General features: G+C 31.0%; 1 protein-coding gene across 1 annotated transcript; it reads left to right on the top strand.

The window, feature by feature from the left end:
* The first annotated feature begins 1,283 nt into the window (after window positions 1–1,283).
* Window positions 1,284–22,918, top strand: LOC127735881 (solute carrier family 49 member A3-like). Its single transcript, XM_052246284.1, has 11 exons — window positions 1,284–1,430; window positions 3,634–3,792; window positions 4,477–4,693; window positions 5,088–5,170; window positions 5,653–5,787; window positions 10,157–10,273; window positions 12,060–12,212; window positions 12,805–12,962; window positions 14,596–14,690; window positions 15,864–15,911; window positions 19,729–22,918. The coding sequence occupies exons 1-11, from the start codon at window positions 1,284–1,286 to the stop codon at window positions 19,872–19,874; spliced, it is 1,458 nt and encodes a 485-aa protein (XP_052102244.1). The 3' UTR covers window positions 19,875–22,918.
* Window positions 22,919–24,241: the final 1,323 nt, after the last annotated feature.

The raw sequence follows: 24,241 nt of genomic DNA, 5'->3' as shown, positions 1-24,241 counted from the left end.
GTTTTATCAGAATATAATGTTCTCCACATATATTCCATTAAATGTTTATCAAAAGTTTGAGATCTAGTATGTGTGGTTGGCAGTTGTCGTGTGTTACACCACCAACAATTCTAAATTAAGTTAGTGCATGCACCACTAGTGCATGTAGTGGGATCAACAAAGTTTTCTAAATTTTTCAACTACGTTGCTAGTTTATTGTTGACCACAAGCAAAAGGCGATGATTCTTCAGACAATGAAAATAAACTTTTACTAGGATCATATTCATTGTCAATTTCAAAACTTGTATTTATATTAAATTATCCACATTGAAATGATGATGAATCTGATGATACCTCCTCACTTATCTCATTTTTCGGTTTATTAATAACTTTCCGTTTTCTTAAATTCATGTATGTTTTATCCTTACTCAGTGCAACATGGACTTGAAGAATCACCCATGTTAAATTAATACTAATTCCTAATAAACTAAGGAAATGAAATAAATAGTGAGTACGTTTCAATTCAATAGTATACCAATAAATTTTGACCAGTGTAACTACTGGGGTGTGAAAAATACTCATTTCACTGTATTGCTAATTAGATTATTTAAACTTTACAAAAGTATTTTGTTACCTATTTTAAAGTGCAACAATAACCCTGATTTCCACATATGGAATTACCTATAAGGATATAATTATTTTTAAAACATATATCACCTAACTTATCACAGCCTAGTGGCTAAGTCAGTGGACTACAGATCCCAAGATTGGAGGTTCGAATCCAAGTAAGGTATATATATAATATTTGTGCTTTAAATATAATGAGATGTACTGTAATATAAATGATGCTTAAGATGTATAAGTAGTAGTAACATGCAAAAATCTGAGGGTGTCAAAAGGAAATGGGGGTACCAAAAGAAAAAAAAGTTGTCAACAGAAAATGGCCCACATGAAAAGCAATTAATTTGTAATATTTTTTTTCTATGTTTTTAACATTTTTTTCCAATTATTTTTTTAACCCCCCAAAAAAGCCATGCCCCATTTTTTTTATAAAGCTCCCCTTAAAAAAAACCCTTTTTAGAATGTTTTCTAATCGGGAAAAATATATTTTTGGGTGGGGGTGCCATATGGAACTCTTTCCTCAACTTGATTGAAAGCTGCTCTATTACATTGGAGAATGTATGTACCAGTAAGGAGTCTAAGTTTGATGGGGAGACGCTGGATGTCTTTTGCAGAAGTCTGGACACTTGCTAGATCTACTTAATCAGTTGTCATGTGACAAATTTTGATCACGTGAGAACAAAATGGCAGACGCACGAAGTTTGTCTAATGTTTCACTGACGGCAAATTCCACCAGCACATCTAATCTTGTTGACCAAACTTACAAAGTTTACAAAAGAAGATGGTTTATTTTAATTGTAATTTGTTTGCTCAACATTTCAAATGCAATGGTGAGTGAGAAGAAAACTAAATTTTAATGACTACTGGTACTGGTATATATCCTCGTCTCATGGATTTTCGTGCTATTAAGAATGCATTGTGACGTCACAATTTTAATTGAAAAAGCATGCATAGTACGAATTCATATGACGTACGAAAACATATGATCTGACCATATATATATGTCTCTGGGTAGGCTGTCAAGTTGATGTTTCACTTTCAGTAGTACTATATAAATTTAATTTCATTCAGAATGCTGTAAATGACTAATAGGTAATGTTAGTTGTATGTCAATGTGATAACAACCCAGTGATTCAAAGCCAGACTCTACATGTAAGACCAAAAGACATTTAAAAGGTTCATGTGGACCCTTAGGCTAAAATCATGGCTGTGTTTACACTACAAAATTTATTCTGAGTGCAGATAAACTTGTGCATCTGGAAATATTTTAAGGTATAGCATGCCCTAGATAAATAAAATTTAAATATAAATAAGAAGATGTGGTATGTGTGCCAATGGAGACAACTCTCCATCCAAGTCACAATGTATAAAAAGTTAACTATTATAGGTCAAAATACGGCCTTCAACACGGAGCCTTGGCTCACACCGAACAGCAAGCTATAAAGGGCCTCAAAATGACTAGTGTAAAACAATTCAAACAGGAAAACCAACGGTCTAATCTATATAAAAAACGAGAAACACTTATGAACCACACCAACAAATGACAACCACTGAACAACAAACATTTTATGTTTCAGAAAATTAAAACTTGACTGGATTTTCCCCCTAATTCTTGCTATTATATGCATAAATAAATATGAGAAATAAATTTGGAATTTTTACGAAAAAATTTGCAAATAATACACTGTATGTACTAGAGACTATATTTATAGAGAACCAATATCAAAGGATTATAAATGTGGTCCCTGACCAGATCCCAACACATGCAAGTCATATAAAAATGGAGGGGGGGGAGTGTTGTAACAATATGTACCTATACAAGTAAGGGGGTTCCCCTGGACACCCCCCTCCTTTTAGGGATCAGCTAGTGTGCATACCATCTATTTTCATGGTTTGTGAAAGTATATTTTATTTATTGGGATTTAAGATTAGTGCATTCAGACTGAGTTGAAAATATGTACATATTAATTCTTTATTTGTTTAAAGAGGATTGTCAACAGCCAGAGGCTACATGTAGGTCTCCTCATATAAAAAGTTGTAGGGTATGCAATATTCTTGATTGGTAGAAACCACGAAATACACAAAAACATGAACTTCACAAACAATAATACTTTCACAGGATTTATACATCTCTCAGACTCTAGGCCAGGATTTTTTAATTTGTTGGTTTACGGATCTGCATACCCTATTTTTCAGATTTTCGGAAATAAAAATTGACATTTCATGCTTTTTTAATCCCGCCAACCCTAACAAATACATTGTCCCTGAAAAATTAATAAAATATCTGCGTAGCAACTTTTTTCTGAAATTGAATGCATTATTTTAGCATGTGTAAAAAACATTTCTAAAAGAATTAAAATCTAAAAAAAAATCTGTTTGTGTGCCTAAAAATAGACAATCAAAACTGACCTTGAAAAGTTGTTTTGGTAAATAATTTTGTGAAACCAAAGCTATTTTAAAAGCCCATTACAATAAGTTTGTTTTCCTTTTTTTGATAATTCCATAAGATTTTTCATCTCATAGCGATGTGTTTGCAACTTTTATTTCGTGTGTTTTCATGCTTGAAGCTCATTATTCACTATGTTTCCTGAAAGTTATTAAGAAGCAACAAGTAGCTGTTTTTTTTTCGTTCATGAAATGACCATTTATTTCCTGTTTGTCGGTGGACATACCCTACCCCCTTTTCACAAACTCATGTGACAATGGTATGCATTGTACCTTAAAGCATTTGCGCAAATATGTTTGGAAATAAAAATTAAGAAATAGCATTTTAAAACTATTATAAGAAAGATGAAATATTTATACATATTTATTATAAGATATTGTTTTTCTTTTTTTTTCGACTGCCCGACCCGACTTTTTCACATACAAAATCTGTAAATCCACAAATTAAAAAACCCTAGCCTTATATAATATATATATATATATTTAATACAGTTTTAAATACACATGAAGAAAACAGATAAATGGCACATAAACTTGAACATGGCTTTACTACTGTATCCCACCATTATTTATTCCTATATATTGTAGGTCTGGATTACCTTCTCACCAATAGCTGATGTAACAGCAGAGAAGTTTAAAGTCGATGCCTTTAAAGTGAATGTGTTGTCATTAGTCTTTCTAATTTGTTCAGTTCCATTTGGATTTTGTGCCTCATGGGTTTTGGACACCTTTGGCTTAAGAGCAAGTGTAAGTATATGTATACATGTAAGTTTAGAAAGCGAGGATTTTATTGGATAAATAGCAGTGAATGATTAAACCTGCTTCTGAACTCACAAAAATATGATGGTAACACAGTGACAGACAAACAAGGAGTCCTTCCAGTTGATTGAAAACAAATTATCATGCCTACCTATCTATTTGTCAAACATATTTGTACAACAATATTTCAACACAATTACCATCAGAACTGCATGCAAGAACAGGGAATAAATTATGTACTAAACTTAAAGACATAATCTAAACAAATACTAGTACATGTTCATGTATACTAGCTAGTTTCTGGAAAAATCCCTTCTAATAATTCTCATGGGAACAATTGGAGATTGACTTCCATTGTCCTGACTTGGTGCAAGTACTTTTGAATGAAAGATAGTAATACAAAATGTAGTACCATAGTGGGGGAACCAGGGTAACAATGACTTATATGACAGTCACCTCAGTTTAAATCAACCATGTATTGCAGAATCAATATCCAAACTCAGTAGTTACTGTGCATTACTGCATCTGTAACAGCAGAGAAGTAAGAATAGCTGTAAGGACTCTACATGTTTCAATAGTGCAACAAAGCACATATAAAATAAATTGCTTGTAACATCATACAACTCCTTTTATTGATAGCTATTGAGAAGTACCTTTTCTTTGTTTTTTTAGATCTTATTATCAGCCTGGCTGAATGGTATTGGTGCATTATTACGTAATGTTAGTGTCTTTGATGGTATTGATGACTCAGCAAGATATCCGATATTGTTATTGGGACAGACGCTAGCAGCGTGTGCACAACCTTTTGTTATGTTTGCTCCTACCAAACTTGCAGCTTTATGGTTCGCTGGTAATCAGAGAGCTACAGCTAATATGCTTGCTTCTATGGGTATGTATGGAGAAGAAGAAAGGACAAATAAAGTTTGAAGGCTTTTTTGCAGAGAAATATTGAAGAGTTGATATAGTTTGTATTGGTTTCACTTGTCCTTTATTAAATTATTAGGCAATTCATAAAAAAAAACAAAATATTGGACAGTACAACAAACAACACCAATAACAAAACCAGATTCCTCTTAAAAAATAGACATATAATGTTTACATGCACAAGCATATTGCATCCCAGAAATTACATAATGCATATATCATTACTGTAACAACTTAAGTTTGTCCTACATTTTAATCATTTCACTGAAGTTGCATTTTTCCAATAATCAATTTTGTCATTTATTAACATGATTAAAGTAGTCAGTATACCATTCAATTGTAACAACCTTTTCTTCTAGCTAACCCACTTGGAATCTTATCAGCAAATGTTATAGTTCCAGCCATGGTAACTAGTTGTGATGGACACGACATTCCTTCAGCTGTAAGTTTTGTTTACTGTGTTTTGTCTTTTAAAACTTTCATTTTTTTCTACAGTGGAAATATTTAGAGATCACCTGTTTTATTCTTTCAGCATCAGATTACACTCCTTTACTTACTTATTCTTTAAGCCTCATATTTTACATCCTACAGACAACCTCTTGGTGTCAATCATAAATAAAGGTAAAATCAAGTCTGTTTCCAACCTATCAACCTGATGCTGTTTCTTTTCTTTTCCAACCATTGGGATAAAGTATTATAACTGTTGAGAGTTGACGACACATTGTGTTTGGTCTTTTTTATTTTAAATATACTGGGACACAACTATACATGATATGCAATTGATGAAATGCTACCAAGAATAATTTGAATTATGAACTTTAAACTAATTTCTTAAATTCTTATTGTAATTTTTTTGAAATTGACTGACTGACCATACCTTTCTTCTGGTTTGTAACTAATAATACAATATTTTTTAATCTTTAGTTATGGGTTATGACAGGGATCAGTTTGACTGGAACCATGATGGCCACATTTGGTGTATGTAGTTCTACTCCTCCCACACCACCTACAGCGAGTGCTGAGGAAGACTCAGAAAAATTCATTGATGGTCTGAAAAAAGTAGGTACCAGTAGTCATATATTAGTAAACACATTTTTGATTCAGCCATGCTGGATCTATGTGATCACTCTGGATTTTGAGATGATGCAGTATTTTAAGTTGAAGACATATCATGAAACTAATTATGTGTTTTTATGACTTGCAGATACTTTATACACCATTTTAATCATCAACTGCCATTTTTTGACATGATATTTGCCATTAAAATAAGAAAAGGCTGGCCGAATAGCTACTTTAGTTTAGATATACACATGCATATAGTTCCTTTATAAATCAAAATTTATGTTAAATTGCCATTTATTAATTAATGTGAAAAAATGATATATCAAATTTAAGCAGTTGATAAGAATTATGAAAGTATTTTATGATCTTTTATCAGTATCTTATGTTTGTGTAAGTTATTGAATAAAATTTGGTACAAGATGTGTATTGACATTAGAGTTTATTCCTACATTTTTTTGAAATGCTATTATTCCAATTCTTTCCTCAGACAAGTAAGTGTACTGATACAAGACAAGTATGATTATCAACTGTCATGATTTTCAAACAATTACACTTGAAGGTATAAGTATTAAATGGAATCAACTTTACTCTAATGCAGTATGAATTGACCACAGTTAATATATCTCGTGCATGTTGTTTTGCATAACTGAATATACAATTTATTACACATCTAACTGAATACACAAATTCTTGACCTCAATAGAATAACTATTATTTATTTTGGTCTACAGTACATTAAATTATTCTGTTAATTTTGTGTAAAAGCTGTATGATTGATAAAATGTGTTTTTTCAAAGAAAAGACAAAAAATACAATATAATGTATAAAAAATGCAAGTAGATTTTATTTCACTTGTAAAATCAGTGTCATAATCATCTGACATAAGTCAATAATTAAGGTCTTATACGTTACTATTATCAGTAGCAGAGACATATAATACAAGAGATTCGCAACTCTAGTAGAGTCTATATAACAGCCAATGAAATGACGTGGCCACCAGAAAACCGATTATTCCGATGGATTTATGGGTAAAAACTCGCTATTGTTGTGAAAGAGGTTCTACGCCTCACGATTTTTCTAATGGATAATGCCGATACCTTTCACAGCTAAAGCATGCAAGTATATTTAAAAGTTACAAAAAACTAATTCTAATAATTTGTTATTGATAAAATGTGTTCTAATGATGAGATTAATCAAATACAAACAAAGTTAAAACTCGGCCCATTTTACTTCACCTCCTATTGCCGTAGAAAGCATTTGATCTCCCATTTTTTTTCTTAAAACTTGGAAATATGCTAATAAATATATAATTTTATGGGGCAATAATACTACCAAATGTTGTTTCGTGAAAATAAGACTATTTTCGTAAAATTTGATCCAATAGTGGTTTTTTTTTCTCCAAAATTATCAACAAATGTGGCGATTTTTTCTTATTGGTACCCGCAGCCAGCTGTGCTGGTACTATCATTTAATCTCGTAAAACTTGGAAATATGAGAATGATGTTATGTCGTGAAAATAGGACCAGTTTCGTAAAATTTGATCTAACAGTTATTTCTGAAAATATCAACAAAGGTGACTATTATTTTGTTATTTATACACACAGCCAGCTATGCTAATTTTATCAATCTGTTTCGTCAAAACTAGAAATTTACAAATAAATATGTCAAATTATGGGGATATATATATTACTCCCAATTTTGTTTTTTCTTTTGTTTTTTTTTTTTTTTTTGCAAACTGGCTAAATATTGAAATTGTTCATGGACAAATTTCCTTAAATCAGTCCTTCATTTTTGTGCACTATGAAATTTATAGCCTGCATTTTGTTAGGCAATTTATTCATTTTTCAATCTGTTTATGGCAAAGTTGTTTATTTTCTCCTATTCTGAAGTCATTGTTTTTTTCTTCTTTTTAGGTTGCCAAAGATGAACGAATGAAGTAAATTTACAAAAGGAACAAAATTTTCCTAGTAAAGGAAAACTTCTGCTGGTCGTAATATTATAAATGAGCTTCATGCATCTGTTGTCGTTTCAGACTACGCTTCTCATTCAAAACATGAACTTAATTCATTTTTAAATTAAAATCGTATTGAGGACATTTCAATGGTGACTGCAAAAGATATATATACATATATATATATTTGATAATAAAAGATTTTATTTACACCAAGGATTTGTATATGTATACACATAAACAATCTTACTTTTAAACTGCCATCTCTTTACCCCAGAATAAAAAGACAAAAACCACTACAAATGATTAAAAGACAAAAACCACTACAAATGATCGTCTCATGGAAATAAGGTTATAAAATTCTTTTTAAATAGTGTCTTCCATGTTGCTTTGATGTATGACCTCGGCTCCCACTTCAATGTTGTGTTTTTTTTATAGATTTTTTGTTGCTTCGAGGACACACATATCCATCTATGTATGCAGTATTGTCAATTTTTTTTGTTGGTGGGTCTCTCGCTTATGTTTTCGTCCTTTTCACTATCAACAAAGAGTTCGTTATCAGTTTATTCAACTTTGAGTATATCTAAGTCGTAACTATTAAGATTGTCATCCCACGAAATAAAATCGGAATTTTCCATATTGCGTGCACATGAATGAAGCTTTATTCAAATGAGAAATTAATTGTAATTTTCTTAAATATTAATTCTCAATACACACTTCGAACATGAAGAAACAATAAATTTACCGACAATCATTTAAAAAACAACTCAATGCAAGCCTATGATAAAACTGTCAAACAACACTTAGAAATCAAACATTTAACGACAATCCTACAGAAAAAACTCAATGCAAGCCCAATAAATGATGAATATAAAAATAAATAGAATTTTAATAATTTATAAATATCAAGAATAAAAAACAAAGCCTATCATGATTAACAATTAATAAACAAATAAATTAAGTTTTTTTCCACATTAATTAATTTTACATTTTGTGCATTGTATTTTTGGAAAGAGTGTGGACACCTCTGGTGTAACAACTTCTTGTTTACAAGGTGTCAATTAGAACTCATTATTTATAACATGTTCGTGATTTACCTGGTCATCGAATAATTCAAACCTAATATACATGTCACACTGTGAAATTATGTCTCCGAGACAGGTGTATATTCAATAGAAACCCATTATGTAACTATCAAATAAAATGAACTCTGACACAATTTATCAAGTGTTAATTATTTAATATCAGGGTTTTTTTTTGATACAATATCAAATTATGTCTCTTTTTCAATAATACAAATCTAAAATCAAAATTACATTAAAATAAATAATTATATATGTACTCAAATTATTTAAATAATTATGATAAATTTTACATTGAAACAGTTTATGTTATGCTTAAACATTCGTCCTTACTTCGAGTACTTTTAATACTTTTATTAATGACTTTATTACCTAAGGAGATCTCGCGAGGTTTAGCTAGTGGCCGCGTGTTATTACGGGATTTCGCCGAGTTGCGAATCTCTTGTATTATATGTCTCTGTCAGTAGTTTGTTTGAACCAATAAACAAATTACATAACTTTTACCGGAACATTTTCTGCAATAAAATTTATTTGTTTATTCCCTATTATATTGCTATTTAACAGTAATTGGAAATATCTCAGCATTAGGTAGATGTATATGTATATTTGAATACAGGAACTTTTTTCTTAACGAAGAATGAACACCAATTAGTTCCAAATTAGTTATTTATTTTTTTAATTTTTATTGTTGTTGAGAAAGTGCATTTTCAATGCCTCTTTCTGGAAATTATTAAGCCAATTATTATTAATGGCATTTTAATATAAATATTATTCATTTTTTTTAATTTTTATTGTTGTTGGGAAAGTGCATTTTCAATGCCTCTTTCTGGAAATTATTAAGCCAAATATTATTAATGGCATTTTAATATAAATATTATTCATTTTTTTTAATTTTTATTGTTGTTGAGAAAGTACATTTTCAATGCCTCTTTCTGGAAATTATTAAGCCAATTATTATTAATGGCATTTTAATATAAATATTATTCATTTTTTAAAATTTTTATTGTTGTTGAGAAAGTGCATTTTCAATGCCTCTTTCTGGAAATTATTAAGCCAATTATTATTAATGGCATTTTAATATAAATATACTACTTGTTTGAAGATTTCCCTTTCCATTCTTGTCAAAATCAAATCTATCTAAATATATAAGGAAGAGGGAATGTGACAATTATTGGTAAGATACAGGATGTGAAACATATATGTGATTTGATTATACTACATATAGTTATTTAAGTGATCAACTTTTCACAGGAATATTACAGCATTCAAACATTCAATGTTTCATCTGTTCAAGGTGCTAATTAATTTAAATTAAACATTTCCTTTTTTGCAGATATTAAAGAACAAGAATTACTGGGTGTTAAATATAACATTTGGTGCAGGATTAGCCATTTTCACTTCCTTTACAACCTTTTTAGACCAGATATTATGTCCCAAAGGCTATTCAAATGTAAGTATTAGACCAGATATTATGTCCCAAAGGCAATACAGATGTAAGTACTTGTCAAAATTTACAATCAGTTAAAGTAGCACATATGATCTTAGACCACCTTATATTCAATAACATTGTTGAATTTCAAAAAAATATTTCATGAATATAGAAATATTGAAAGTTATATGAAATGCGACTTCATAACTTTTAATTTGACATGCATAAATGGATAAACAATGTGATAAGATATGTGCTTGACCATCATGAGTTTATCATTTGATATGATGAGATATGATGAGATATGACAAAGGTTTACAAAAATTGTAAGACCTATTCATTGTATATGTTTAAATATTAAGCCTTTATTATCTTGAAAATATACTTTTGTAAGCTGATAAAAGATTGAGGAAAAAAATGTTATAATGTATTTTGTCATGCAAAAAAAATCAACAGATTAAAGCTGTTATTCCCTGAAAAGCAATAAAATATCAAACAAATAATTTATGGCACCGAAAAATCATCTAACAGTTTATGGACTGAACTTTCAGGGCCAAAAAAGTTAAGATGATAATTGCCTGGAATTTGATTTATTTTCTCGAATGATCCAACAATCCATATATTACCTTGGGGCTTTTACAAGAAAAGTTGCAGGAATGGGTTATGGGGAAGGGGTTGAATAGTACTTTTATCATAATACATTTGTGCCGGCACTGCTAGGTCTGATGAACTTTGATTTCCAATTAAAAATGTATAGGGGGGTTTGTTCATAAGAAAAAATACTGTCCAATCCCTTTTATTTTCCCTTTTATAAACCTAAGGGTGAGCTACCTTCTTCTCTGGTCTTAATTGTAAGTTCTTAAGATATCACTGTATTGAAATAGTAAAATACTTTGAAATATATTGAATATCCTTATTCAGCCATTTGTATTTAAACTTTTAAAGTTTTACTGGAATGAGTGTGGAAATATTACATCCTTGAACTGTATGAGTGGCAAAATTCTAGTACAGCCTCTGCCCGAAATTTTGAACCTCCGACCATTATCTCTCATTTACGTAACCACAGGGTTAGTTTTTGTTCGGGCAGCCATGTGGTCTGAAGAAATTCAGATGTTATTTTTCTAAATGCGCAAAAAAATATAATACACATACGCTCAAACGTTGAGTCAGGAAAAATTTATATTAGGAAAGAAAACTAGTTCGTTATTCATTTTATTTATATACTTAGTAGTAAATACATGTAAATTGTATGTGTAATACGACCAATGGCAATCGTGCTGTATCAGCCATCCGTGATGATATCCATATCAGTCACGGTTGCAAAGGCTTTATCACACCCGTAATCTGTATGACGTCACATCATCGACATCAGTAACCATTTCAAAGGCTTTATCAAACCCCTAATATGTATGACGTCACGTCACATGAAAAATATCTATACGTGAGATATAATAAAGTGTATATGATATGGCTTTTTCAATATCACGCACCCTATCAACCGTTTGTCGTATAAGGTTTATATAAACAAATAAAAATATAGTTTATTATTCATGTGTCATGTATATATAGGCAAATAAAAATATAGTTTGTTATTTATGTGTTGTGTAAGGAAAAGTTTATTTTAGCATGCATGTTGTTTAAGGAAAAGTTGATATAATTAAAGAAAATGATAGTTTGTTATTTATGTATCATTTAAGGAAAAGTTTATTTTTTGCATGCATGTTGTGTAAGGAAAAGTTTATTTAAGCAAAGAAAATGATAGTTTGTTATTTACAATTATATCTTAATACTACACTTTCTGTTTTAGTCATTTGCAGGATTATGTGGTGCTTTGATGATAGCAGGAGGTGTGTTAGGAGCTATAGTGTCAGGAATATATGTAGATAAATCAAAGAAATTTGCTGAAGTTATAAAATTTTCATATGCATGTGCAGTTATGGCAGGACTAGCATTTACTCAGGTAAAAACTATTTTAAATAAAATTTAGAATTTGTTTACAAGATAGATAATACAGTTGTCCATATAAAAATAAGAAGATGTGGTCTGATTGCTAATGAGACAACTCTCCTCTAGACCAAATGAAGAAGTTGATAACTATAGGTCACTGTATGGCATTCAACAATGAGCAAAACCCATACCGCATTGTACGCTATTTAAGCCCCTGATTTGACAATGTAAAACAATTCAAATGAGAAAATTAACGGCCTGATTTAGACCACTAAAAGTAATTTCAGTCAAAATGTACTTTTCTTCACAGTTATGTGTTAATATGGATACTAGTTAAGGAAAAGTGTTATATCATTTACTGTCACTTGACAATTTTTGCAATAATGTTAATTCTGCAGAAAAAAATAAAACTGCTAAAAATATAGAACACATAAGTTTATTTATAAAATACTAGATCTTTTTGATGTAAAGTATAAGATAAATAGTGTCTTTCACGTTTTTAAGTCAACAGGATAAAGTTTCTGTGTTTGAAACATCTTCACAGCATTGTAAATATCACCAATAATAGGAAACTTATATTTTTATATATATTGTTATAATTTCAGGTAGCCAGACTAAGAAATCAAAGTGTACTGGCAGCTACTTTTATAACATTATTTGGTGTATTTGGTTTTGCTATGTATCCTATATCTATGGAAATGTCAGTAGAAGTTACCTACCCTGTTGCAGAGGCAACAAGTTCAGGGTTACTTATAGTGTCAGGGTAAGACCTAATTTGATACTGAACATAAAGGATACATTTTAAAAGTTGTATTCAAGAACTTTTGAAAAATCATCAATTAAGTGATTGAATATTTACAAGCTGCATTAAATGTGGTCGTTTTGACAACCTTTCCAACAAACATGCTGTTTAGGGGATGATATTGCAGTGTTGTAATACAGCATTTTAAATGTTTCATGCACATTTTGAGTTGTATTTTTAGATAGAATTTTTGTTCTCAATGTTTAAATCCAAGTTGAGACCTGTAGAATATTTAAATTTTAAATTTTTCAAATGATACTCCACAAACACATTTGAATATTAATATGATTTTTTTTATTTTTGGTGTTTTAACGCCACTTTTAAGCACCGCTTTTGGGCTATTTCCTGGCGGCCAGTTTTTATTGGTGGAGGAAGCCGGAGTGCCCGGAGAAAACCACTTGAATATTAATTGTTTTCTTGCTACTTATCAATTTTACCTAATAGAGTTATTCAAATTTGTTTAGGAAATTATTTTCATGCCATGATCTATGCTCATTTGAACATGGGTAGGCATTATTTTGTCATATGATGTCCTTATTTTGCTTTGTAAACAAAGATGTGTTCTAATTAGCACAAAATATGTTTAACACCTGCACACAAAATGACTGTTTATGTTCTCGTTATTTTAATTTTTATCCCAATAGAATATATATATTTTAGCTGCTTACACAAAATTTTATTATATATTGTTATTAAAACATCATATATTTACCCTGGTATTTATTTTTAAATTTATTAATATGAAAATGTAATGTACATACTTTATGGGGAGGAAACAGGAACAGCTAAACATTCCTAAGGTATTTGGTACACTTCGATCTAAAAAAAACCATATTTGTCCTATTAGAATCAAAATAATTCCTTAAAATCATGCTCTATGCTCATTTTAACATGGTAGGCATTATATTTGACCATATTTTACATCTCACTAAAGCTCAGTGTAAAATATCAACAAATATAATGCCTACCGTTAAAATGAGCATAGAGCATGACATGAAGGGATTATTTCCTAATTTGTTAATATCTTTATACAAAGCTTCAGTCTACTAGGAAAATTTAGAACGTTTTTACTTCAAAGCGGACCTAGAAGACACGTTCAAATGGTAGACATTTTGATTTCATAAAGCAAGAATATTTTTATAAAACCAACCATTGCATGATTAAAAATAAACATAAACATGTAAATTTACTTTAAGAATGATTTTATTTAATTTCCTAGTGTGCAACATCAACGAAAATGTCCATTTTGATCTTCGACATTGTCCAAAAGACAACGCACAATTTTCATTGTGACATCAATCACTTGCACCTCATATTCTATTGGAATTAAAACATGGCTTTGTTTACTGAAAGAACAATGTCAAATTAGAATAGGTATTGAATTTATTATTGCTAAGATGAAACAGCTGCTTTCAGATGATTTGATCTGAGATTCACCTAAGTTTCAGTAGGGCAGTTTTGATTTCAGTGCTTGTTATTTTTATAAACAATTCTTCATAAAATTAAAATAGAACCAAGCACAAAAGATTTTCAACACCTGTATAAGTTTTAGAAAAATGGACTTGTATAGAATATTGTTTTCTCTTTTTTTCAGTCAGATACAAGGTATCATAATCATATTAGTGTTACAGTTTTTAGCACAGCCTTTATCACCTGAAGATTTAGCTATAGGAACTGGCTGTTCAGGAGGTAGGTATGATATTAGTGTTACAGTTTTTAGCACAGCCTTTATCACCAGAAGATTTAGCTATAGGAACTGGCTGTTCAGGAGGTAGGTTTTAGCCCAGCCTTTATCACCAGAACATTTAGCTATAGGAACTGGCTGTTCTGGAGGTAGGTTTAATATTAGTGTTACAGTTTTTAGCCCAGCCTTTATCACCAGAAGATTTAGCTATAGGAACTGGCTGTTCTTGAGGTAGGTGTAATATTAGTGTTTTAGCCCAGCCTTTATCACCAGAAGATATAGCTATAGGAACTGGCTGTTCTTGAGGTAGGTGCAATATTAGTGTTTTAGCCCAGCCTTTATCACCAGAACATTTAGCTATAGGAACTGGCTGTTCTGGGGGTAGGTATAATATTACTGTAAATTCAGAAATTGTAGCGATTTTGAAAGAATGAACAAAAATGCTAGATTAATTATTGCGATTTTAGGAAGTTACATACAGTTATATTTATCAAATATCAGAATGCCAGTTCTTATTATTGCAATATTCAAGGAGTCACATTATTCGCATTAATAAAAACGTCGCAATAATTTCTTAATTTACAATAGTTTTACAGTTTTTAGTCCTGCTTTTATCACCAGAAGATTTAGCTATAGGAACTGGATGTTCAGAAGGCAGGAAAAATATTTATGGATCAGTTCATAAAGATTGTGCGTTTTTTATGTAAGCAGGATTTGTTTTTAAGGGTTAGATGGTTCTTGTAAGGAGCTAATAACAGATGAGCATACGCTTTATACATGTATATAAGTTTTAAGTTGAGGTTTTTTTCATTCCTGACTGTTTCCTCTAAACCAGGTATAGACCTTATTGCTATTTGTGAATCTTTATATTTAACCCAAGATTTTTCAACAAGGGTACCCTTTTTAATGTCATACACCATCTTATTTGCTTTTTTGGTGTCAGGCATTTTCTCACAAGTCAAAATTTTATGGAAACATCTGTGATATCCATTACTGGCAGTCCTATATTGATAAGGTGTATAAATAAGAATGCAAGCAAAGTATATTTATTATCCTTAACCTTATTATGAAAAAAAACTTAAAAGACACCAAATAATCTACTAATTTGATAAATTTCTAGCACTGTAAAATATGCATTTTGTATAACTCACTCTCAATTTTTATATATCTATTTACAGGTTGTTCAGGTAACAGTACTTCACAGTTCACACCTCAGGAATGGACAGGTATTTATTGTACTGACACCATGAAATAACACATTAAAAGGGAACTCTTGTTTCAATTATTTTACATTTGTCATTTCGGGCCTTTTATAGCTTGCTATGCAGTGTGGGTTTTCCTCATTGTTGAAAGAAATATGGTGACATATAGTTGCTAACTTCTACGTCATTTGGTCTCTGCTGGAGAGTTGTCTCATACCACATCTTTTTATTTTTATACGCCCGTTTATGGGACGTATTATGGTATACCGTTGTCCGTCCGTCTGTCGTCAACATGCCGGACATTAACTCAAAAAAGTTTTAACTAATATGCATGAAACTTTGATGAATTGTTTAGATCTATTGACGTGAGCTCCCTTTCGTTTTTTATAAATTTCAGATTTACCGTTTCCGAGTTTTGGGGTTTTATTCATTAAAAAAGGGAGGATTTTCCAGTTTTCCGACAATAACTCAAGAATGCTTTCTCCAACTTGCAAGAAATTTTGGTGAATTGTTTATATCTATTGACATGAGCTCCCTTTTGGATTTTTATAAAGTTTAGATTTAACGTATCCAAGTTACAGGGTTTTATTCATAAAAAAAGGGGGATTTTCCAGTTTTTTGACAATAACTAAAAAATGCTTTCAGCAGTTCTCATGAAACTTTGGTGAATTGTTTATATCTGTTGATGTAAGCTCCCTTTTGAATTTTATAAACTTTAGATTTTACATTTCTGAGTTATGGGGTTTATTCATTAAAAAAGGGGGATTTTCCAGTTTTTGGACAATAACTCAAAAATGGTTTCAGCAGTTCTCATGAAACTTTGGTGCATTATTTATAGCTATTGATGAAATCTCCCTATTGATTTTCATAAATTTCAAATATGACATTGAGAAGAATTGAACTTTATTTGTTTATAGTCTGACAACAGATTTACTAAGTATTGCGCAACAGCACAGTGTATTGCACAGCAGCAAGAAATCTTTAATTGAATATAAATTCAATTCATATAACCAATTTCAAGTTCTTTGACTACATTTATTCAGAAACCTATAATATGTCAAATATTTAATTACAATCCAAATTCAGACCTGTATCAAGCTTGAATATTGTGTCCATTTTTGCCCCAACTGTTCTGGGTTGGACCTCTGCGGGCATATCCAGCTGCGCTCAGCGAAGCAGTTTATAAAAACAAAGAAATACTACTTTAGTATTTTTTAAAATTAATTCAAGTGACAATATCATAGACTGTACAGTCAGATTTGTGTTCAAATTTTGTGGAAATCTACATGTATTAAAATTCGGGAATGAAGTCAATGTCTTAATATTATCCTAAATAATTAGTCTGTTTGTGTATAAGATATCTGTCATTATGTTATCTTACATTTGTTTTTCTTAATATACAAAAGGCCTACAGGAAATATAGAAATAATTAATTTCACTTTGTGGACTAGAGAAATTTGCATTCAATATAAAAAGAAGTCTATTTCTTGTGATGAATATTACTGGAGGAAAGATATTGATGCTACCATTCTGTTTCTTGATTTTAAGTGTTTCACCATACTGATATTTTTGACTTTATTTTTGAAGTGGTCCCTACATTAATGCTTCACAGACTCCAGACTTATTATATTATAAATGTTTTTTGGTTAGATATATTTATAAACAGGTTGATGTGGTATACCATTGTTAAGATGTTAAGTTTTTTGGTTAGATAAGTTTATATAGAGGACCATGTAATTTACCATTGTTAAGATGTTAAGTTTTTTGGTTAGATAAATTTATATAGAGGACCATGTAATTTACCATTGTTAAGATGTTAAATTTTTTGGTTAGATAAGTTTATATAGAGGACCATGTGGTATACCATTGTTAAGATGTTAAGTTTTTTGGTTAGATAAGTTTATATAGAGGACCATGTGGTATACCATTGTTAAGATGTTAAGTTTTTTGGTTAGATAAGTTTATATAGAGGACCATGTGATTTACCATTAATGTTTTGACTGCTGTTACATTAGCATCTGTTTATCTCATATTCAAGATGACAAAACCTGCAACTCTTTTCACAAAAAATCTGAAGAGGAAAAATACTCGTAAGTCATACACATTTCAGTATAACTTACGATGAATTTTAATCGTAAGATTTTTTTGTGAAAAGAGTCGCTGACTCATAAGTCATGACCAAATGAATTCAAATACCTACATTGTTAAATGTGAAGACTTCTGATTCAATAAGTTTTAAAAATATCTATATTGTACACACATTGATTACTTTTTATGCCCCACCTAGGGGCATTATGTTTTCAGTCTGTCCCGATTCAGGTTAAAGTTTTTGGTCAAGGTAGTTTTTGATGAAGTTGAAGTCCAATCAACTTGAAACTTAGTACACATGTTCCCTATGATATGATCTTTCTAATTTTAATGCCAAATTAGAGTTTTGACCCCAATTTCACAGTCCACTGAACATAGAAAATGATAGTGTGAGTGGGGCATCCGTGTACTATGGACATGATAGTGTGAGTGGGGCATCCGTGTACTATGGACATGATAGTGTGAGTGGGGCATCCGTGTACTATGGACATGATAGTGTGAGTGGGCATCCGTGTACTATGGACATGATAGTGTGAGTGGGGCATCCGTGTACTATGGACATGATAGTGTGAGTGGGGCATCCGTGTACTATGGACATGATAGTGTGAGTGGGGCATCCGTGTACTATGGACATGATAGTGTGAGTGGGGCATCCGTGTACTATGGACATTATAGTGTGAGTGGGGCATCCGTGTACTATGGACATTATAGTGTGAGTGGGGCATCCGTGTACTATGGACATTATAGTGTGAGTGGGGCATCCGTGTACTATGGACATTATAGTGTGAGTGGGGCATCCGTGTACTATGGACATGATAGTGTGAGTGGGCATCCGTGTACTATGGACATGATAGTGTGAGTGGGGCATCCGTGTACTATGGACATGATAGTGTGAGTGGGGCATCCGTGTACTATGGACATGATAGTGTGAGTGGGGCATCCGTGTACTATGGACATGATAGTGTGAGTGGGGCATCCGTGTACTATGGACATGATAGTGTGAGTGGGGCATCCGTGTACTATGGACATGATAGTGTGAGTGGGGCATCCGTGTACTATGGACATGATAGTGTGAGTGGGGCATCCGTGTACTATGGACATGATAGTGTGAGTGGGGCATCCGTGTACTATGGACATGATAGTGTGAGTGGGGCATCCGTGTACTATGGACATGATAGTGTGAGTGGGGCATCCGTGTACTATGGACATTATAGTGTGAGTGGGGCATCCGTGTACTATGGACATGATAGTGTGAGTGGGCATCCGTGTACTATGGACATGATAGTGTGAGTGGGGCATCCGTGTACTATGGACATGATAGTGTGAGTGGGGCATCCGTGTACTATGGACACATTCTTGTTTATACTGTTGTCACATTGATTTTTTTGTGTGTTTTGATTTTGTTGATTATATTTTATGTATGAAATAAACAAAATTTAAACAGCAATGAAAATTACTGCTTTTACTGTATATTCACATCATACATCACAGTTAAACAAATTACAGGTTTGATCATCCTGAGGAGTCGAAATATATATGAATATAAGGAAGATTTGAGGTATTCATAACTGACAACAACCTAACAACATAAAAAACCAAAAGACATCTAGAGGTCAACATACAGTCTTCAACAATAGACCAGTGTTTATACAATATGTGTAGCTTTAAATTATTCATAGTTATCAAGATGGCATTATGTGGGATGCTATATCTATGAATTAACATTTTAACAAACTTAAAATATTTTTTTCAGTGCCAAACCTGGTTGCCAATGGTTATGCTGTGATTGCTGTGTGTTTAGTATTATTGTTACTGAAACCAGATTATAAAAGACTGAAAGCAGAAAAGAAAATTTTAGCAGAAAGAATATTGAACATTTCTCACAATCTACGATCATAGTAATATAGGTATTAATTTAATGAAATCCATGTCACACAATCATGACTTGCCTAGAATAGTTCCTTTTGTTTAAATATTCAAACATGCTCAGAAGCAAAGTAAAAGAATCCATTTTTTTTGAAAGTATAACATGATGACACTAATGAAAAAATCTGAGCAATCTTTCAAATTACTATGAAAGGATCTGTTGGAAACTTTTTGGGCATCTTGTAGAGCTAGAAAAAATATTTGATTATTATATCATTATTGGCAATAAGCTAGAATGTGTCAAAATTTATATTCTAGTTTTTACATGGTTTATTATCTGTGATGAAAATAATTTGTTAACAAGTTATTGGATTTGTTTATTTATTTTTTTAAATATATTTTTCTAAATATAATGTTGATGTTAGAGTAAGAGAACCATATGAATGACAAGACAATGTATAGTTGAAATTAAAGCAGAGCAATATAAACAAAACATTCTTAAGAAATTAACTTCTAGTCCTACATGGATAGAATAAAAGTGGAGTTTTGTATACACATTTTTTTATGAGTATTATTGATGTATATATGATTATTTATACTTATTTATTAACAAATTATACAAGCTTCTGTTAAAGACATTTTGTGAAATGGTTTTCATATTGAAATCTGGTTATTGAGAATTAATGAAAGGTTGACATACATGTAGTATGACATTTTACCATGGTCATTTTATGAGCAATCTATAAACAAATGTTGAAATGTTTAAATATTTTTATTGTTTCAAAATTTGTAATTTATTGCTTTCTTTATTTCTTCCAATCAAGCAACAAACAGATCATCAATTGTTTAATACTTTTAGTAAATGTATGAATATTTGTAGAACAAAGGATTTTTAAATATTCAGTGAAACAGTGATTTATTTTACTAACGAAATTCTTGTAGGTAGTGCCCATATAAAGTCAGGAAAACAAATCGTAGTTTCTTAAAATAATATTTTCTGTTTTTTTCTGTATTTTCCACTAATTTTGGATTTGAATAAGAATAGATGTGGGGTATATGTCAGTGAGACAGCAACCCAAGGACATGGAACAAACCCACAAAACACTAGTAGAGGCCAACATATAATCACCTGTCTTTACATCTATATCCGCCCCAGCTACAAGTCGTGAACATTGAAAAGCAATTATCAAAGATCTGCCTTCATCATTGGAATTGTGATTATACTGGAGTTCAGCACATTTCTTATATTCTTATCACACTTATTGATTGTTGATGACATAAACCGTTGATTAAATGAATAAGGTTTGTTGAGGCACATTCAACTTGTATATCAGACTTTTACATTCTTTTAGTCTTGGACCATTTGATATCAGGTTTCTTTCTCATCTTTTATTGTTATAACATGAAAACGATAGAGGTCATGTGACTTACATTTGCATCATTATCCATGTATTATGAATGTTTAATTTTCTTTTATGCTAGTTGTATTATATGTCTCTGTTGTTACTTACTTTGACAGCCATTGAATGATTTTTAGCTTGCAATCAGGGATTAATTTGTAAAATATAATCAAAACTTGTTCAGCTTTTTATATAATTGTATTAATTTTTATATTTTATAGAAAATTTCTCACCCAGTCACTAATCATTGCAGACACATTCTTGACAACAAGTATAGGCAGAAGTAGACATTAGTTATCAAATGCAAAACAATCATTTCTTCACTATTTATTCAGATGTAATGTTTTACTACTCTAAAGGGATTCTTACAATAAATGTATTATCATAACAGGATCTGTAACATGATAGGTTATTTGTTATTTATTCCATTTTCATAACATTTCCTCTGTCAGATTAAGTTTTATTGTTTGCTTAGATTTAGGAATAATTTTAATGTACTTTTTTCTAAAGTTTCTATTGTGACCTGTAGTTTTAATGTATCTACACTAATGTATATGATATTTATAATTATAATTGATACATGTGGTGATAAACAGACAAATAAATTACGAGGTTGTTTATGGTGGTTTAAACTTTATGAAGAGTTGTTGAATCCATCCAAACCATCATTATGTACCACCTTCGATAGTATGGTGGCATTATTTATTCAGGATTATGCATTGGTTTATCAGTATGTCCCAACATCCTTTCCACATGGTGTAAGGTAGTTATCCATTGAGTTGTGGTCACATCAACTTGAAACTTTAAAATACATATTTCATTATGGTGTGAACCTTTTGAAATATATAATATATATTATATGTAAGGGTTTGCACACATTTTACTGTTCACTGAACATGGAAATGTGATAGTGCAAGTGAGACAGGTGTCCTATGGACAGGAAATGTGATAGTGCAAGTGAGACAGGTGTTCTATGGACACATATTCTTGTTTTCATTACATGTACTAATTAAAGCTACCCATTCTATATTTTTGACATTTGATGATAAACCCAGTTTAGTGAATACAATTATATGAAAAGCATGTATATCATTTGTTGTCCAACATTAAACAGAATAAGAGATGGTTTATTTAAATACAAATTGAATGAAAATATATTTAAAGCAAGTAGAGAAAAGTGAGGTCTTTTTAAATATACATAGGCTTCAATTAATTTTGTGGTTCTTTCATATTATTGTCTTCATTGGATATATATGTTATAACTGCACCATGCATTTCTGTTTGACTTTTGATTCCAATGTTCTTAGTATCTGATTAATAAAAAGGATAACAGTTGTTACCTGCAATATTAGACAGCACACAACAAAAAGGAACATGTTCCAAATAACTTTACAGGGACAAAATGTGAAGATATATCTGTTTTACTTGCATACAAACCAACCCTTCTACCAATCTAGATCATATATGCTATGATAAAAACCTGCATAGTCTAGCTACTAGCAGAATAACCACTATCACTTAAAACATTGTTTAATCTTAATCAATAATTATAATTAAAATGTGCATTTTATTTAGGCTTTTATTAATTGTTCATCTTTTACACCTATCTTTTTTATCTGTTTAAAAAGTTGATTTTATTAGTGTTTTTTAAAGAAATAAAGATACAAAGAATTAAAAGACTTTTTAATTCCAACTCAAGAAGATTTAAAGTGGCAGAGCCTGGTACTACCTGGACTTAGTATCTATTGTCACATAATTATACCCCGTTTACTAAAGCAGTTGGTATATAGTGATTGGGTTTCCCTTACCAAACATGGACTTTGCTATTGCTTCAATTGGAGGGTACGGTACACTTTTTACATCGCGATAACTGAGGGCATTCCGATGTATTGTTGCCAGAGATTTGACTTTCGTTTTTGGCTGGTAACCGTTCGTATAAATACGCAGACATTATTGAGTGCAAAATAACATTCCTTATCGCTTGTTATAAATTCATTTCTTCAATGAATACTCCTAAAAATATTTTTTTTAGAACATAAATTAATGATATGAAAATGTTTTGTCGTTAGAAATATTTGTTTTTGTGGGAAAATATGAATGCCTGCTCAAATCCAATCTATTAGAAAAATCAAATTAATACAGAAGAGTATTCACCATGTACTTGCACTGCACTATTATTAGAATAGTAGAATAGAATGATATACAAATAGATGAAAATTATATATACATGTAACTGTTATATAAAAATATTAATATAATATATAACAACAAACCAGAGTATACTGATTTGTATCACTACAATATAATAGTTTTTACAGTGAGGTTGAATTCCCTGTCATTTATTCATCATCCACGCACAAACTTGTCTCAGAAAAAATATATCTCTGTACATTAACCTCACTTTCAGGTATAGAGATGTGATTTTTTTTTCTGAGACAAGTGCTTGTGACTATCCACAAGAACTCTCGGTCATCCGATGTTCAGTACTTCAGTACTTTGATTGTATCTGCTACTCCTCCTGAATGCTGTATTACAATTTATTGAAAATTTTTCACAATCTTAACTGAAAGGGGCTGGGGTATCATTTTGTGAGCTTTGCTAGCATTACTTATAGTTTAAAATGTAACAAGAGGCTGTCAGAGAGACAGCAAACCGGATTCTCCTGCAGAGGTAGAACCCTGAACAGTTGAGCAAGTATGGACACTACATCTAAACTTAAAACAGCTCTGAATTTGGATTGTGATTGAATATTTGACACATCATAGGTTTGTGACACAAAATAAATGTAGTCAAAGAACTGATATATTTGAAATTGGACATTTAAATACCTATTATGGTCCAATATCCCAAATCTAAGTACATATTAGAATCAGCATATCAAAGAACCCCAAGAATTCAATTTTTGATGAAATCAGACAAAAGTTTAATCTAGGACCCTTTGGACCTCAATGTGGACCAATTTGATAAAGGAGCCCACAATCCAAAATCTCTCAATACATG

This window comes from Mytilus californianus, unplaced genomic scaffold (assembly GCF_021869535.1).
Source record: "Mytilus californianus isolate M0D057914Y unplaced genomic scaffold, xbMytCali1.0.p SCAF_3, whole genome shotgun sequence".
NCBI lineage: Eukaryota > Metazoa > Mollusca > Bivalvia > Mytilida > Mytilidae > Mytilus > Mytilus californianus.
This window is presented reverse-complemented; position numbering and strand designations above follow the sequence as displayed.